The following is an 18,215-nucleotide window of genomic DNA, read 5'->3' on the forward strand; positions in this document are numbered from 1 at the left end:
GTTCTTAAAATCCACATATGGGCTCACAGAAGTTCAGAACCTAAATGCATATTCATCTCTTTGCAAATTGATACTTAAATATCTGAGTTTTTCATTACTGTTGGGCAGTGGCAGCCTTCTGGCTCATGTTGAGTGTGCCTTTGTTAGTTTGTAGGGCTTGAGGTAGGTTTACATATTCTCTCCAGATTTCACAGAGAACAGCTTCTGGTTTCACACAGAAAGTTGTCCTTAACCACTTAAGACTGCTAGTTGATCTCCCAGAATATCTTATCTGTGGAAATCTGTACCATAGAGGAAATAAGGATTGCCTATCTATATTATTTTGTTTACTCTGTTGCTTTCATAGAACCATTTTCTTTTGTTTACCTCTACCATTCCAGACCCTAGCTGTAAACTGGGTAAAGAAAGGTGTCTAGAGGGAACACCAGGAATTAAGCTATTTATATTCTCAGATTTGGGAAATCAAAGCCTAACAAAAATGCTCCTGCATATTGCAAGTAATTGCTTTTAAAAGGTTCCTATCTGTGTGGCTCATCAAATGCCTAAGCTAGGGAATCAATATGAACGGAGAAAATTGTGGAAGGTTAGCTACCTCTGGCAAAATGCAGCAAAACAGTTTCTAGCCCCAGAAACCTGAGTAGTGCAGCACTCTGAGTCTGATGGTGTTAGCTTACTCTGAATGTCTCAATTGGCACAGGTGTGCTTTGTTATCCCTAAACCAGGCTAGGAGTGAGTTGCTGTCAAGAGGGGTGTTTCTACTTATCCCCTTTGGAAGATGCTTGCTCCCACTGCTTCCCTTGTGCTAGATCTACCAACTGTGCATTTGCACAGTGGGTTGATTTTTAGCTAGCTAATCCATCAGAAGACTAGCTGAGAGTGGGGGATCTTTGTGCCAGACCAGCCATCTGAATCCGCTTTCTCTCTGAACCATGTTTACTGTGTCTGACAAGGAGGGCCCTTTTCCACTGGTAATTATAACCATTAGATCACGTTAGCTGTAACACAAAATTCTGCCCAGGTGACCACCACCACTTGAAAAGTGTTCTAGGCCCACAGTGCTACTAAGTACTGGGAGGTGAATGCTGACTTTTTATTCATTATCCTTCTTTTCAGAGAAGAAAAATGTGCAGAACCTCACTGTCTCTCTCCCCCCGCGACACCCCCCACCCCACCTTCTCTCCACCCATCTCCCTCCAAAAAATCCCCTCAAGTGAAGTTCTGTATCAGGTCATGGTTCAGCTGAAATAATAATCTGCTGCTTCAGAGACCACATGCCTGACAAACAGAGGAAGGAAAATCTGTGTTTCTTACACCCAGACCTTGTAATAGTAGGGAGAAATTTCCAGAGTAGGAAGAAGTGACACTGGAGCTTGTTAATTTTTCACCGTGGGGAAAGCAACACCAGTAATGGATTTAAAAACTGCCTGTTAGCCGTGGTGGAAAAAAGGGTGTATTGAGAACATTGTATGCTTATTTTTATCTCTGGCAACAGCTTTTAGTATGCTTTAACCCCTCAAGTGTGGAGTGCCACAGAATCTTGAAGCACCTACAATTATCCTTAAAAGTGATGGAGTTCTTGGTTTTCCTTGACGGACAGTGTCCAAACACCTAGTTGCCTGAGCTGGAAATGTGCTCTCTCTTTCTTGAAGACAGTCCTTAGTACAATTAGTTTAACATTCATTTTCATTCCTCAGGAAGTGGCAGCATCTTTAATATTCTTCTGCAGTGTTACAAAAATAAGGAAGCATGAAATTCCGGATGGAGAAGAAATTCTGAAAGACAGGCTGAATAATGAGCTTCAGATTTGGTTTTCTCAGAAAGGCATTGCCATCTGCTGCGCTACTGAAACTCTCTGTGCTGTCATGACTCCTGGTCTGTAGGAGTGTGCCACCACAAAGATGAGAACCCGCTAGGAGCCCCTGTTGTACCTCAGCTTGTTGCCTTCCTCTGGTAGGGACCTAGAAGTGTGAATGACTAGTGCTACTGCACTTTGTAACTCACGGCAGCTCTGTATATTGGTATCACAATCCTCAAATGCCGAAGAGGTGAGCAGACAGAAACCACATCTACATTTCTGAGGCATGTATTTCAGTATCTTGAGTGATTGGAAGCCATTGATTGCATTTGTGAAATGAAGCTGGCTTTCCTTGGCTTTAGTGTGAGTAGAAACCAGGTAGAATTTTTGCAGCATATTGGTGGTCATGGATTGCAGATGACAGGAAGTACAGTTTAGTTGAGGTCTCAAACATAAAGATGATATAGTAGAAAAGAGGAAAGACTTCTCCAGTATCAACCTTTTGTATGGGGGCAGAGGGAAAATGAAGGGTAGGCAGGGAATTAATTTCTGGGCAGACTGCTTTGCCATCAGTTTATCCAAAGTATGGGCATTATGTCTGTGCTTGCATGTGGTTTTATGTTTTACTGTTTGTCTAGCATGTGGAGTGAGGAAAACAGAAAATAGATTTACTGACAGTAGAGAGTTGGGAAAGAATAGGATGTTTAACCACTTACATTAGTTGTAGCCAGAAGCACTGGAAACTTGTATGTAAAAAGGAGCTTGCTCATTCCACAGTTGTGGCCTTTCTATAAAGCATCAGGGTTCCTCAAAATTTTCGTACAACTTTCATTTAAAAATACATTTAAGTAACTTCAGTTTCTAAGAAGCTCTTCCAAATGTGAATGGGGCCTTCTCTGTGCAGGAGATTTCTAAACAAAGCTTTAGAGCTTTTTGTCTGGCTATCCACAAGCTCACACAATCCTTTTTGTAAGATTTAAGTTCTCTGTTACTGTAGAGATGCCAAACCTTGCAAAATTCTGAATAGCGAGTGAATACAATCCATTTATGTGGTGGTTCAGTTTGAATCCTTTTAAGCTGTGCTGGCAAAAACGTTGTTAAGATTCCCAAAAATTGGGGAGGAGGGTTGTTGTGCTGTTTGTGTTTTGTTAACTTAAACTGAACTATCTTTTTTTAACTTAGACTAATTCAAGTCGGTAGTCCCTTGAGCTGAATCCCTGCAACTTCATTAGAAGAGCGGTACTAACAAATAACTGTTGAAGGACATTCATAAACTTCAGAAGTTTATTCTGCTCCATGACTCTGTGTTTAAGGTGGCCTGTACTTGGTTACAACTAGGCAAAAATGCAAAATTTCAAAATTGGAAAATATTTTTTAAAAATTATTACTTAATCTTTCTTGTTCAGTTTGAAAGAGGTTAATTTCTAGAGTTAAGGATTCATGACTTTCTGGTATATGATATTGTATGGATTATTGGAATTACACTCTGTCTTTCTTTTTAAAGACTTTTTTAAATAAAAAAAAATTGGTTTCTCCATTTTAATCTTTAAAATAAAAATTATCCTGAATCCTTTGATCACTGAATAAGCAAAAATAATGCTTCAACTATACTAACGTTCTACCATTCATAATAAAGGAAAGCTCTTCAAGTGATGCAATGCCAACCAAGTTCATTTTTAAAAAAAAAAAAAAAAGTCAAACTATGTAAGCATAATGATTTGTGCACTAGCCAGGCTGGGGTGTAGGAATGGTGCAGGCAAAACTGAGACACTTACCCATGGTGGTGTGAGATTTTTTTTTTAAATACAATGTAGAAAGCAGTTTTTCAACTTGTTTCAAAAGTAAGTTTTCTTCTGTCTGCCCATTATAAACCTAGTTATATAACCCCAATATCTTTTTTTTAATTAGAGAAATATGCTCTGAAAGAGGTTAGATTAATTCCCCTAGATTTAGAAAGATGAGTAAAAATAAAACTGAAGTATGATGAGTATTCACACAGTAATTTTAGAAACTACAGCAAAATTAAAACTCGGGGTTTTGACTTGAAGAATGTTACTCTGCAGATACCAGAATTGGAGGAAAGAGGTTCTGTCTGTGCTGCACGCTTTGCCTGAGGTTATGGAAGAAGGCAGGGAAGGGAGTTTGCGTTCTCAGAATCTCAAAACCATCCTTTTCAGCTAATACAAACTCTGCTCCTCTTGCGCGGTTGTGCTCTGGTAGTTTTTCTTTCCTGGCAGAGGAAATATTTTTCAAACAATTTCATACACTTAGCTGGACTCTGTGAAGTGTAAGATAGTCTTCAGGGATAGAGCACTTTGGAAAAAAGTTATTAATGAACCTTCATTGTTACGGATTGGATCTCAGCCAGCTACTTAGTGATTAAAGTTTAATTGCATGATGATTAGTTTTCATTAGTAAGCAATTAGCATTTAACAGCAGTCTTGTATTGCTGAAGCTATGGGTGAGCATAAGTGGCTTGAGCCATGTTGAGAAGCTGTATAGCTGGAGATGTGGGCACAAAGTTGTTGGGGGAGGAAGGGGATGGGAATTCTGATGTTAGTTGCCCTCAACAGCTCACTCCTGCTGCAGCGTTGGGCCGGGAGGGGATGTAGGAGTGGGAAATGGAGCAAATGGCCAGAACTGCACAGCCTGGACATAGGGCACAGAGGCTGGCTGTGGATTAGCCCTCATGTAGGGAGTTTTCAAAAATAATTGTCCTCCTCAAAGGGCCCTCTGAAATTCCAAGCTGCGCTCTCGATAATGATGTTTTTTATAGTCTTATCCTACTCCTTGCCACAACTAAAACTCTTTTTTTCAGAATCCCGCCTGAACTTGATGAAACTCCCATTTTTACTGTGATAGCAGTCCTCAATTGCCTTGTGCCACAGCGGGGTAAATTAGGGGAAAGACGAGTGCAAAGCAAGGGCTGGGGGGAAGTGGGATAAGATTGAGGGTAGAGGGAGGTAGGAATACAGCAAAAGGTCAAAGCTCCTTTGATGTTAAAGGTACAAAAGAGCAAAGAGTGTCCTTCGTAAACCACTTCTGCTCCACTGAGGAGTCTGTTGTGAAGATGAAATACGGTGGTAATATCTAAGGCTAAGTTAGGGTTGTTACAAGCCATTCTTCTCCTCCACGCCTCCCGTTCTGCCAGCACTACTGCTCTGTGACCAAACCAAGTCAGGTAGCTGATCTGGCCAGCAAATTCAAGCACCCTCTGCCCTGTCATTTTTTTATCAAGCTAATTTTTTGGCAGGACCAGCTTTCTTGACCTCTTAGTGTCAGTACTGATACAAGGAAATGCCCCGGCTAGTGATAGGAGGGGGCAGCAGGTCGTGCAAGTACAAACTGATGTCTTAAAATGGTCTGGAAATGAGTGGACTGGTCAAGAATATGATTAAAATAGAAGTTTTTTGCAGAATGATATTACTTATTACACAAACTAGTAAATTCAGTAAAAGATTTGTCCAAGGTGGTTCTCAAATGTATATAGCTTTGCAGCATTTATTACTGATGTTAAGTGCAACCATCTAGTGGTCTAGACATAGGAAAAGATAGGGGCTTCTATTATTACTCCATGATCTAGAAGCACTAGGGACTGGATGCTCCCTCCCCTCCTCTGGCCTAATTTGCCAGCCAGCGTAACCTAAAGCAGGCATTTCGTTTCAGTTAAAAAGGATTAAAATAACTGCAGTTTCTTTTGAGAAATTCTAGCAGTGCTCAGGGTCTGACTTTAATCATGCAGATCTACTTAAGTTGTCTTCAGACTTGCCGAACTGTTGGTAAGAGTAGACGCAGCAGCACAGGACTTACTGTAAACCACCAACCCTACTCAAGACACAAAGACTGCGTGGCAGAGCCTGCCCAGCACTCTGTGAGCTGCACCGGTGCAGTTTGTCAGTACCTGAGCTACCAGTGGTAAAAATAGATTGTGTATGTCTTCCCAAGGTCTGATTGCACAACTGATCAGAGCATAAATACACTTGAGTCTTATCTCAACCAGCTAATTGCTATCTGTGTCCTAAGCTTTCTTCTGTTTGGGAAAATATTAAAGGTTGCTGTTAAAAATTGTGCAGTCCTCACTAATGATTTTTTTTTCCTGTTCCTAGTTCCTTGCATGTTTTATTTTGGTTTATACTTAGGTCCCTTAGTTCTAACTCAGCTGTATGTCTTTTTCTCCTTATCATTTCACAAAAAGTGGTTTTGTTGGTACTTTGCACAATGCTGCTGTTAAATGCGGCTTTTCTTGCACCCCCAACTCCTTTATTCTTACTGAGAACTCACGCTTGCTAAGTTTCAGAACGTTGTTGATGATTAAAGGAAACTGTCCAGCTTCATGAAAGACTTACTAATGGAGGGGAAAAAGGAGGGTGTCCTGGCATGAATCTCTGAAACCGGGACTTTCTCTGAAGGACACTGCTGCTCAATGTGAAACTTAAGAGGGGGGGAAGGTGGGAGGGGATGGGAGGGAAAGGCAACGTCATGTAGCTGAGTTCAGGTTTGAGAGCTGTGAAATTCTCAGACTTTGTGCCTGTGCTGTCAAAAATTCCCTAGGTGGCCTTTGACAAGTCAGTTAATTATTCTGTAAAGTAGGCTTTAAAACCACTTATTTTGTGACCGTTAAGACAAATTTGTAGGGTGCTTTGAAAGTTGAAAGTACAGTATGTGTTTAAATTGTCAGATGTTCTCAATTGGAAGATTAGGAAGCTGATACAAGGTTGCATAAAGTTTGTTCATGTAGCTTTTAGTCAGGTCCACAGAATATAATGTTTTGTTGTGTGTTCATCTGATGTTAGCTTTCTTTTTTCTTGTAGAAAGTTAAAATGCTGAAGATCCTAACTTGAACGTAGTGGTACTATATGTAAAATCATTATTATATTTAACTGTTAAGTGTTTTCTAGGGGAATAGCTCTTCAAGTTAAATTTAATCACTAAAATTTCAAGGTTGGCACAATGCGTAACCAATGCTTTCCAGAAAACTAACACAATTTTTAGGTGTTAATTTTAGGAAATTGTTTAGGTTAGATTAGAAAAATTCCAATACCCACATTATAGGTACATAAAAGTATTTTATGAGGTTTTAATGCAGTCTTAATTCCTATACTTAAATTTAATTATTCCTCCTTTGAAGGGTCACACTATTATTAAGGAGAATAAGGATTCTTTAGTGATGCCACATGGTGGTATTCCTCTAAGCAGAAATCTGTGGAGGCAGTTCCTGGGTAACAGGAGTTAAGAATATCTCTGGACAAATGGCTTCAAGGGTAATGCCAAAAGAAGAATTTTCTGTTCAGAGTCTCTGAAGCTGTCTAATAAAGACGACTTTACTGCTGACTTATACTTCTGTTTGTGGGCTACAGCCTTCAGAAGATAGAGAAATAAGAAGTGAGAAAAGGGTGTGCCTGAGTAAAATAAATGAAAAACAAAACAAAAATGCCTGTATGCTTAAATTTCTGCCTCGGGTGAAAAAAGATTGAAATTTCTCTTTGATCTTGCACAGTGACTTATTTCAAGTAGTCCATGGTTCATACTAGTCCTTTTTATCTTAGTATAGATTGATCTAGAGCTATAAGAACTGAAGATGTGGCTTGCAAATAGTTAAAAAATATTGCCTTTACCACAGTTCAGCAGTGTTCTGAGCCCTGGAAGCTCCTCATTAGGTTTTGGGGTTTTTCCCCTTCAGCTCTACACAGCTCCTTAATCCTTAGGCAGAGGAAGTTCTTCCCTCAGGAGAACAACATTAAGGAAACTACTGACACTAGCTTAGCTGCTTTGTAATATCCAGCTGGAATGCCATCCGGCCTTGGACTTCTGCTGCTATTTATATTTGCTGCTGCTTCTAAACTGCTGCTAGCTCATACCAAGTTATCCTGTATTGTGTGTCTCTGGCAAGACTACTGACCCTAGATATTTTTTAATAAATTCAGTTTAGAATTCATGAAAAGTAGCTGTTATTGTAATGGGCAGTTTAAGCAGCACATATATCATTACGGTTTGTAGGTTTTTTCCTGATGATTATTAAATATTGAAGTAACATTTTCGTCTTTAAACCCATTCAGATTTTTAGCCAGCAAACATTTTACATTGAGCACCTTCCTCTATCTGAGGTCATTTCATCAATGTGTGTTACTAATTTGTTTGGTTTTCCTCAGCTGTGATTGATGATTTATTGCTGTAGTTCATTAACTTCTATCTTCTTTTTTTAAACACTGATGTGTTACTTGGCAGTTTATCACTAAAGAGGCACGTACTGACTCACAGGCATTTCTCCTTCTGCAAGCATTGCGCCTTTACCTCTTGTCTTGGATTCATTCAACCTGCTGTTGCTCATCTTTGGCTGCTTTTCCTGGGTGGTAGCAGCAGCCGCCAGTGACCTCAGGAATACTTGTATGCCCTTAGCTACTCCTTATTATAGCTTTGACACCAGCTACTGCTTCAGCGGCCTTCTGGAGGAGCTGTCGTCTTGTTGTTCTCTCTTTAACAGTATTGAGTAGTACTTTTATTTGCTACCCTTTTTCTAGAGAGACAAGTTGTTCATCTTCCAGTAAGATGAGTATTGTACCTTTTTCACCTACCTTTACTTGCAGTGGAATATATTTTGACTGTGCAATAGGAGTGGCTCTTTAAACCTTAATTTAAGAATTAGTATTCTTATTAATGAAAAAACATCCATTTAGAATACTGTTACAAAAAAAAAATTTCTGAACTATCATTTTCGCATACCTGCTGCTTTCACACTCATCTGCCAGCTTCCTCTTTTCTTATGCTTCAAACAAGTTACTCATCATTAATTTATCTGCTTTCATCCTGCTTCTTCGTTCAGTTCCAAGAGCTCATGATCCACTTCCAATCAGTGCATCCTGGATAATTTTATAATTTCCTAAATGAAGAGCCTAACTTTCAAAACCCTGTCTGTTTACCTTTGTTTTCCTTCACGCATTTCTTCAAAGCCCTTCTTGTCTGGGATTACTGCTGAGCAATTGGATATGCTTAGCCTGCTGCTGTGATGGACTCTGCCCAACGCTGCTGGCTCAGTCTCACCATTCCTATTTCATCCCTTTGCATCCACCAACGCTTTGTTCTGTATTACTGAAGTGCCTTGCGCAGTGGGGCTCCATTTATGATGAGGGCTTGCACAGATTATTACAAATAATGACAAATGGTTTATTTCTGTCCAGTGTTACAAGTCTTTGAGTTGCTGGCAGAGGTGGCTTCGTGCAGCACCGTTTTTGCTGCCAGGTTGCATAGATATTAAATATCCTGTCAAATTCTTTTACATGTACAGTTTGCCTTGCTGAAAAGCATTTCCTTATTTTTAAGCCTTTAAAAAGGCATTGTTTCTGTTGAATCCACTGCTGCTAATAACATAGCGATTGTGTCCTTAATGAACTAGTCCTTTTTCTTTGAGCCGTTTAGTAAGTATTATCATCTCCTTTTTCTTTGACTAGAGAAAAACTCGTTCCCTCATGCAGTTTGCCTCTTGAAAACAAATTCCTTGAGTTGTTTATTACATTTTCTTGTTTATGTCAGTTTTTTCCCTTTTTTATGTCACTCCAGTCATTGATATTCAAAGATATTGCTTTACAGTGGAGAGCTTTTGCTAATTATTTGATTTATCCAAAAACTCTTTCCTTATGGTGTTGATGTTGCTTTGTTTTAAGGCAGCTGCATGCTGCTGTTTTATGCTGCACTTGGTAGACCTTGTGCTAAATAGAAATTCACCATATATTTGGGTATTTCCTGTAATCAGTACCCAAGATGGTTAGGAAAGAAATCTAGTACTGGCAGAAAATCTGACTGGAGTAAATGCTCTCTCTTGCTGACTGTGCTGTTCCCACAACTCTGTATGTCCTTATCACATAATCACTGCTTGAAAATTTGAATTTCTTTTTCCTCTTTTAAGTCTGCTCTTCTATCTTTCAGACCTTTTTGTAACTAAATTGCACTTATTGTTGGACGTTTAATTCCCCAAATGAATAGCCAAGATAGCATAAACTGTATAATTTTTTTCTGCTAGACTTGCATACTTTAGCAAATTCAAATCCCTATACTAGTAAGTGGTTGTCTGAAATGTTTCTTGCATTCAGGGTAGCTCTTTGTCATTAAAGGAAACAAGATTTATGCATTTCTTGTCTTCCTGGACTTGGTAGTCTATTATTTTAATATTCCTTTTAAAACATGAAATGGCTACAGAGTTGTGTACTTAGCCCGCTTAATTTGAAATTAAACGTGCTTTTTTATTACCATTTAAAGTTACTACTTTCTGTCAATTTTGCTAAATCTGTTTTAGTTAACTATCAGTTTACTCTTGAAGTATCTAGCCTCTATTCTGGTTCGGTTATGTTTGGTCCTTACTTCATTTGGGTTTTTTCGCTTTCCATTGTTTGAGAGGCAGGGAGGGTTCATCCTCCTCCATGACTTTCTCAGCTTTTCACCAGTCTTGTCTCCTAGAATACGTTTATGCACATTGAGCCTTTGATCACTCCACCAAGTGAATGAAACACTTAGGCGTGTATGTAGTAGTGAACATGAATTTATTGCTTAGATCAAATTTCAACCCTTTTATATAGTGTTACAGTTCAGCTCAGCCTTCCTGTTAAGAGTCTTAAAAACTTGTAACTTAACAGTATAATTTCTGGGTGCCTAGGTTCTTTTTAATAATCATTAATTGTTGTTGTTTATTGTGAAATTTCACAATCAAATCTCTTGCTCTACAAAAGAACTGCCATTCCAGGCAGGTGCAAAAGTGTGGGGGTTTTTTGCGGTGTCCTGTCTGCAGCAAGGCCAGGAGCAGTTATCTCTGGAGATGTGTAGTAAACATCTGTAAACATCTCTGTAGGCACATACAGAGAGTGCTACTTGCACATTTTCTCCCTCCTTTCAGCAATCACAGCTTTAGTCTCTTTCACATTGCCGTGTTTAACTGGTAGTGGCATACCGATCCTTGATGAATTTGTCTAATCTGTTTTGAACTTCCTTATTTTCTGGCCAGTGCAGCACTCTTTGGCAATGGCTTTTATAGTTTAATTATTTCTTGTGTGGGGAAAAAAGCCGGTTTCTTTCAAATTTAAACCAGTTATTTGCTCTTCCTTCTTGGAAATGGCTAAGAATCATTCCCTTATGCACACCATATTTGATTTTTTTTAGATCTCGGTCTCCCTTCAGTTACCTCTTTTCCAAAATACTTAGTCTTTTCTCATATGGAAGCTCTTTATGTTCCTAGTTATCTCTGTGCTCTGTTTAATTTTTTCTGATCTGATGTATTCCTTCATTAATAAGGTGACCAGAACCACACAGAATGTTAAGATATGAGGATACTACAAGAGTAACAGATAGACATAATGAAGATTAGGGTTTTGTTATCAATTTCTTCTCCTAGTAACTTCTTACGTTCTGGATGTCTTTCTTTGCAGTTGCAGAGACTCCGTGATGTTTCTGTCCAGGACAACTACTAATACCTTCCCATGAGTAGTAAAAGCTAATTTAGAGTCTGTGATCATGTATATGCATAAGGGAAGATATTTTCCCTGCGTGTATCACTTTGCACGTAACAACATTAATTTTAATCTTCGTTTTATCATATAGTTACCTAGGATTTTGAGGTGGTTTTGCAGCTCTTTACTATCAGTTTGAGATCTGACTACCTTGGATGATTTTACAAACTTCCAAGTTTTCACACCTTATTGTTCACCCCCCTTTCCAAGAGTCTCTGTAAGTATAGTCAAATAGCTTAAGTGTCTGCATGGGACCTTAGAAATTTTTGCTGGCAAACCATTCCATGTCAAAAATAACCATTTATTTCTGGTTTTGTTACTTTTTTTCCCTTTGAGGGAATAGAATGCTTTGTTCTTTATTTCAAGTGCTTCTGTTGTTCTTTAATCAGTTTTGTATGTATTGAATAGGATTTCCCTTTTTAAAGACATTCTCAGTTTCTGTATTTCTCCTGGGTTTTTTTCCATACCATCCATTTTGAGCTGCAGCTTCCCTTTGTTATTCAGCAGCCCGTGCAGCACTGCAGTTCGGACTTTTTACTGTGTTTCCTAGTGCAGCTTTATTAGTATAGTATCTACCAGATCTTTGATTTGTCTTGTTTGCTGAAATCTTGGGCTCTAAATTTGTCCTTAGCTTTTTGACTTGAAGGTAGCTGCCGATTTTACTTCCTGGACTATTTTCCTTTGTTATTTGATTTGCTTGCTACAGGAGTGTATCATCATTGGCAAGAGATACCTTTTAATAATGCGAGTTTAAAGGATTTTTATCTTTTTAATTGTGGGGTTCATTTTTCTGATATCCTGTGCCTGTTTTTTGGAGAACTTAAACTGTTTGACAGGAAATGGAAACTAATAATTCTGTATCCTTCAGTACTGGTTGTTATCTGTAGCCCCAGTTACATAAGCAAATTTTTTTCATTAACATGTATCTGCACATCAGAGTGAAAGTGCTGTTTTCCTCTCCTACTTCCTAAAAATGTCTGCTTACCCTCTCTTTTTTTTCACCTCAATCCCTTTTTGCAGGAGTCTTCCAAAATCACTTATTCCTTTCTTCTATAGCAAATGGCACAAATATTTTTTAGTTTTCCTCTTAGCTTGTTGGAGCAAGTTGTCTCTCTGCATCCCGCTTTCCAGGAAAGAGAACGCGGCTGCCTGCTGCTTGTGTTGCCCTTTCGCCTGGATATTAAATCTGAGCTTCTGCATAGCCTGCCAACTGTTTAATCAGAAATAGTCAGGAGGCCCTCCTTCCTAATATTGCAGCTGACTCTGAAATCCTTGTTATCTTACATCTGCATTTGTGCAGTGCAATTATACAGAAGCAATTATTTTTGTAAAAGCTTATAATTTAAACAGATGAAGGAGAGAGTATGAAAAATGCGTATAGCATGTAAAGTGAAGACTTGTACCTGTATAATTAATGCCACGTATATTTCATTTTTTGCTTGCTTTTCTTTTTTTGGTAACCTTCAGTTGTTGCGTACCATTTTATTCTATTTATACATTCTTGACACTGATATGCAAGAAGGGGAAAAACAAGGAGATACCTAGAAAGCAAAGAAAAGGAAAAGGGAGGAAAACAGCAAAGGAAAAACTGGTGCTTGGACGAGAGGTAGGTAGAATGAGGCCTGAGTGTGGGGCGCAGGTGAGCAAACTGAAAGAAGCAACCGATCAGCAAGAAAAGACTCTTTGGATTATAGATAGTAGAAAATATGATACAATTGCATCTGCTGTGGATGGCTTTGCTTAAACTGCTTTGGTAATTGTTCCACAAGAAAGATAGTGGGGGAATAGTCTGAAAATACCTTAGCGTTAGGCAGAAGCAAATAATTTCTGCTTCTAAGCAACTGCTCCTGCTGCTGCCCAGAATATGTTGGAAGGGCTAGTCTGGCAGCTCCTGTCCTCCCACAGGCAAAACCCTGTCCACTGTGGGATTGCAACACTCCTAGACAAAGACATTATCTCTGTCGTTGCCGAACCAAAGGGAAAAGTTAACGTGTGTGTTTTACTTGGGCAGCTTGCGGCACTTCTTTTCACAAGCCTAAGAGCTTGTGCTTGGCTGGGAGGGGGAAGGTAGGTAGCTCAGGACATGCTTATGTTATAAAACCTATGTGGAGTTGGGTACAAATCTGAGGGAGGCAAGAAAAGGTATCCAAAAACCACACTCCTATTTATTACATTTAGAGCAGTGTGCTGTCAGAAGAGTTTACTCTTGTAGCAACGAAGGAATACAAATTGAAGGGGGGGAAAAAAACCCTCGAAGCAAAAGAAATACAGCTAGTGGACGTTTTAGTATTTTGAATGCATCAGAACAGCTCTGCTGCAGCTGTGGTGGTAGCTGTCCCTCTACGGTCCATACTTCCAGGTTGGGTGTTACTTCATTTTGGTAGACAGAGAATGATGAGCTGTACCGAGGAAGAAATGAGCTGCTAATAGCGTGGAGAGGTAGAGACAATGTATCTGGCTTTAATACTATTGATAATTTAGTTCAAGGGATGGAGTGTCTTTTCTAAATGGCACTTTTCAGTCTCTCCAGCCTATTCTAAGTGAGATGTATGTGCCTTGTGGCCAGAGATGAATTGTGGAGATAGGACCTCTGAATCAATCTTCACTGTGTGGTCTTTTTTTTCCCTTCTTCTCCCCCCCTTCCCCCCCCCCCCCCTTTTTTTTTTTTTTCTTTTTTAATTTAAGCCAGGATTTGATTAGATGCCTGGCAATGATTACTATACATTGGCACCTCCCATTGGGAGCACGCTCCAAGTACCAGCCTTCAGCTTTTTCAAGCAGGGGAGGTTAAGCAGGCTGCTTACTGAGCAAAAGGAATTTCTCTTCCCATGAGAGCTTGAGTGCTGTTTCCCTGGCTAAGAATGCTATAATTCCTTTACAAGTGACAAGCAGGCTGCTACCATCTGCTGGTAAGTGGCTGCAGGATGGCGGAGTTTGGGTGAAAATTTGCTCATGGACCAAAGAGACCGATTAGTGGTCATTAAGCCCAATGCACACATTTCTTGTATGAAGTTCTGTGATTTTATTTGGGTTTTAGAATGTTTTGTGGTGGTAGTGTAAATCTTCCATTTTCTTTTTGTTTTGAAACATAAATATATAACGATAACAGTTCTGACCAAAGCCACAAAAAGCACTAGCAGGAGCTACACATCTTTTTAACTTTTAAGGCACAGCAGTGATGTCTTGAAAAGAAGACTGAGACCATCTAGAAATTTTTTAATGACTTTGTTCTGTGTTTCTAGAAACACCTGGATATATTTGGAAACCACGTGGCAGTATGTGATGATAGCCTCCTTCAAAGATTGATAGACTCATAGGTTGGTTTAGAACCATACAGCTTTGTAGGGTGTCTGCTTTGTTCAGTCACTCTGTGGTGTGTCAAGGAGGAAGAACTCAAAAGAAAAAAAGTAGTTATTGTGTATGTGGTTCCCCCAGCTTCCCCTGAAAGAAGCAGATGGTCGGGGGTCCCAGGAGGTAGAAGAAATGGGGCCATTAGACTGTCAGTGGCTTGTGAAAAGCAGAAGCATCTGCCAGAATGGAGACTTGTTCAGCAGCAGGGGAGCCAGCAGCAGCAGATGATCTCTGCCTTGAGCAGTCAATGGTATTGTAGGCCACTGGGGAATTGCTGTTGTGGGCGTAGCTGCAGGTAACCTTGGTAATAATCTAGTTGGTCTGGCAGACTTTAAAAAAAAAAAAAAAGGGAAATGAAGGCTTGATGCTCATGCTCTGGCATCTTAACTACCCACTTTTCCTAATCAGTCCTAACTCCAACTGATTTGAAAGTATTCCATACCCATTCTCAGCTGAGCGCTACAGGCACACTTAAAATTCGTAAAAGTGCCTGTCGTGTTTCTGCTGCAAGTTTCAGAATAGCAAGATGAGCCACACTAGATGCAACAAAGAATAAGTTCAAAGACTAAATTAACATTTGGAAAAGTACCAAAAATTTTGCTAGGGGTCGTCTTGTTTTCAGTTGTATCGCACAGCACACTCTTTTTAAGACATGCCTTTTTAGTGTTAAGAAATATTTTACAGAGCTGCAGTTTAATCTCTGCTGCTGCAGTTCTTATGCTCTTACTGACTGCTCTGTACAGGACACAGTGTTCCAGGGAAGGATGACCTCTTCTGTTGCAACAGTGTGATGGTACTTCAAAGATGAGATAAAGTGGGGAGGACAGAATGCCTCTGAGGAACAAAACTAGAAATTCATATCTGTGTTCAAAAAGAATAGTCAATTTGGGTTCTGTCCTGTTAGAATAATTAATCTCAGTCAGCCACATCTAAAAGCAAGAATAAAGCATACAGGTAAAGAGCTCTGGTTCAGAACTCCTCAAGCTGCACTTTGTGAATACTTGGCATAGGTGAATCTGGGACTGTTGCCAGTACATAATATTCTTCTAGAGTTGACTTCATAGCCAGGAGAAGACATTTTCTATGTATGAAACTTGGTTTTACTCCCAAGAGAGAGTGAATTACATCGCAGTTTGGCTAGAGGTCTGTACGTTTTGGTGTGCATTTAAATATTGGGTTAGATTAATTTTTTTTAACCTTTGGAAACTAGTGTTCATGTTCCAATAGGCAAAAATAAACTGCTTGGATGTCTCTTTCTAGGCCTTGGGGATGTTTTCCATACATCATAAATACTGCAATAGTTTGTCATGATACACATTCACTGCTTAGAAGATGGGACACGGTTTAATAAGGAGTGCTGACGATCAGGCTCAGGACGCTTTAGCATAACTGAAAAGAGGAGGCAGTATTGAAGACTGCAGTTGTAGATGTCATGAGAACTGATGTCTCACAAGCTTTTCTGTTAGTTGGCATATGCTTTGATTTGGAGAGGGCCACCTGGTTTATGGCTGGAGCTAGTTTTGCTTTCACCCTCATTCAGTCATTTAAATACAAACTAATCTCTGCATAGCCTCGAATAGTAGGAAGAGCAATGACTGTTACATATTCTTAGTGTTTTTTGAAATACTGTGACCAAAACCGTGTTTACTGTACAGAGGAAGGAACTTCGCTGTGGCTGCTATCTTTGGTCACATCTATTCTGCAGACCTCAACTGCTACATGTATGTTATTCAGGGATGTGAAGAAGTGTGGTCTGGCTGATGTGGCTGTCTTGGCATGTGAGCCTCCCTGTACAGTAAAAAACCTGTGCTTTTGACCAGTGCCAGGTGCACTGCTGGTTTGAGCACATCTGTTCTGTGTGCTATACAGGTGTAGCTTGCTGATAGTGTTAATAGAGCATGTGTAGTGACACCGGCTTTTCCAATGGAAAAAGAGTTTTCAGATCATGTGATCGTCTCTCTGCGTGCAGTCAGTGACCAAAGACAACTTCTTGCAGCCTAAACTCAAGGTGAATTTTACCAGTCATACAAGGCCTTATTGTGGTGTTGGCTGTGTTTATCAGCGAAAGCAAAAATCCTGTGGTTCTTAAGTATAACTCAAGAGTTATTGTAGGTGATCTTTTCTTTTTTCTGTCAGTAGTCTATTTGTGTTTTAATTTTTAAATAGTAGTAGCCTCTTAGCCTTTGGTGGTTTCTGCCATATGTGCCTTGTTTTCTTTTTAGAAGGGAAAAATGTCAACCTGCCAGGAATCAGCTTTTATCAGAATGTTAGATTAGTTAATGAAAATCACTTACTGTATATTTTCAAGAAATGAAGTTGCTGTCTGAATGAGATGCACGATAAGCCTACTTCCTTAGGTCATTCCTTAAGTCATTCAGGATGAAGTAATGGGCGAGTGGCTTTCATTCTGCTGCATTCACATCTGTCTGATAATATGGTTAAATACATCATTGACTAGTTGAGATAATAGGATTTAAGAAATGAAAATTGAATGTGGTCATCAGATGAATCTTACTACTTTGAAAATAAATGTATGAGCATCTTTCTAGCACTGCAGGCATTTCTTTTGGGGATATGCCATTTTTGTGACGGTGAGGTATTTTCCTTTGATGCATCTTCTGCTCACAGTAAGCCTTTTTTGGTCACCTGTGAAAAAATGTTGAACTCGGCCTTGATCATCTTTGACCACAAGTGATAATGAAAATGATGTAACCAAATTACTTTTACGCTAATGGTATCCTCTAAATCATTCTTTGTCATGCTAATAATTCTCATTTTAAAGCTGCTGCAGATCAAAAAAAGGCTCTTTTTCTCCAGTTTTAACACTGATGTCACTGTCAGGTACTGAAACATAGGCCAGTGAAACAGATTTGAGAAGTGTTTTGAGCTCTTTCTGAATGGTTGGTTTGAACACTCGGTATCACTTGCCTGGTTAGCACAGCTGCAAAGTTTGTTTTTTAAAAGAGTGTATGTTGTTGGCCTATTCAAAAGGCCTTTGTACAGTGTGGAAAGATACAGTCTAACATTGTGATTGTTGAGAAATTTGTGCTGGAATGCAGTTGATGAAATTCCCAGGAAGATACAGGTATTTGGACAGATGGTCGCAGTCTTCATTGCCATTTCTTGGTTTCCCTTTCAGAAATGTTCCCATTGCCAGGAACCGGGAGCCACCTTAGGCTGCTACAACAAAGGCTGCTCCTTCCGATACCATTACCCATGTGCCATCGATGCAGGTAAGAACAAATGATGTGCTAACTGTATTTCCTATTTAGTCAAAACATGAGGCTAAATAATTCTAAGGTACTTTACAAATGTATTCCCTCTCAGTTTCTCACCTACTGTAAAGATACAGTAATATAAATGGTGAGAAATTACATCAGATAAACAGTGTACAATAACGCGTTGAGACAGGATGGAACTTGCAATGAAAAAGAATCTACCTGAAAATGCAGGAAAAGCCTGGTTTGGGGGAGTGAAGCTACAGTGACTGACACTGGGCTGCAATATGAGAACTGACCACTCTTTTCTTGCAAAAAATAGAAACCCTTTGTTAAAAGGGTTGCAAGTAACCAGAAAGG

General features: G+C 39.4%; 1 protein-coding gene across 6 annotated transcripts in view; it reads left to right on the forward strand.

The window, feature by feature from the left end:
* The window catches only part of TCF20 (transcription factor 20), a 135,112-nt gene that overhangs the window by 101,278 nt on the left and 15,619 nt on the right, over window positions 1-18,215 (forward strand). For all 6 annotated transcript variants that reach the window (XM_064453249.1, XM_064453273.1, XM_064453268.1 and 3 more), the window contains one exon: window positions 17,777-17,870. In XM_064453249.1, the coding sequence (XP_064309319.1) occupies window positions 17,777-17,870 (94 nt within the window). The remainder of the gene's footprint in view (window positions 1-17,776; window positions 17,871-18,215) is intronic.

Source organism: Phalacrocorax carbo, chromosome 1 (genome assembly GCF_963921805.1).
Source record: "Phalacrocorax carbo chromosome 1, bPhaCar2.1, whole genome shotgun sequence".
NCBI lineage: Eukaryota > Metazoa > Chordata > Aves > Suliformes > Phalacrocoracidae > Phalacrocorax > Phalacrocorax carbo.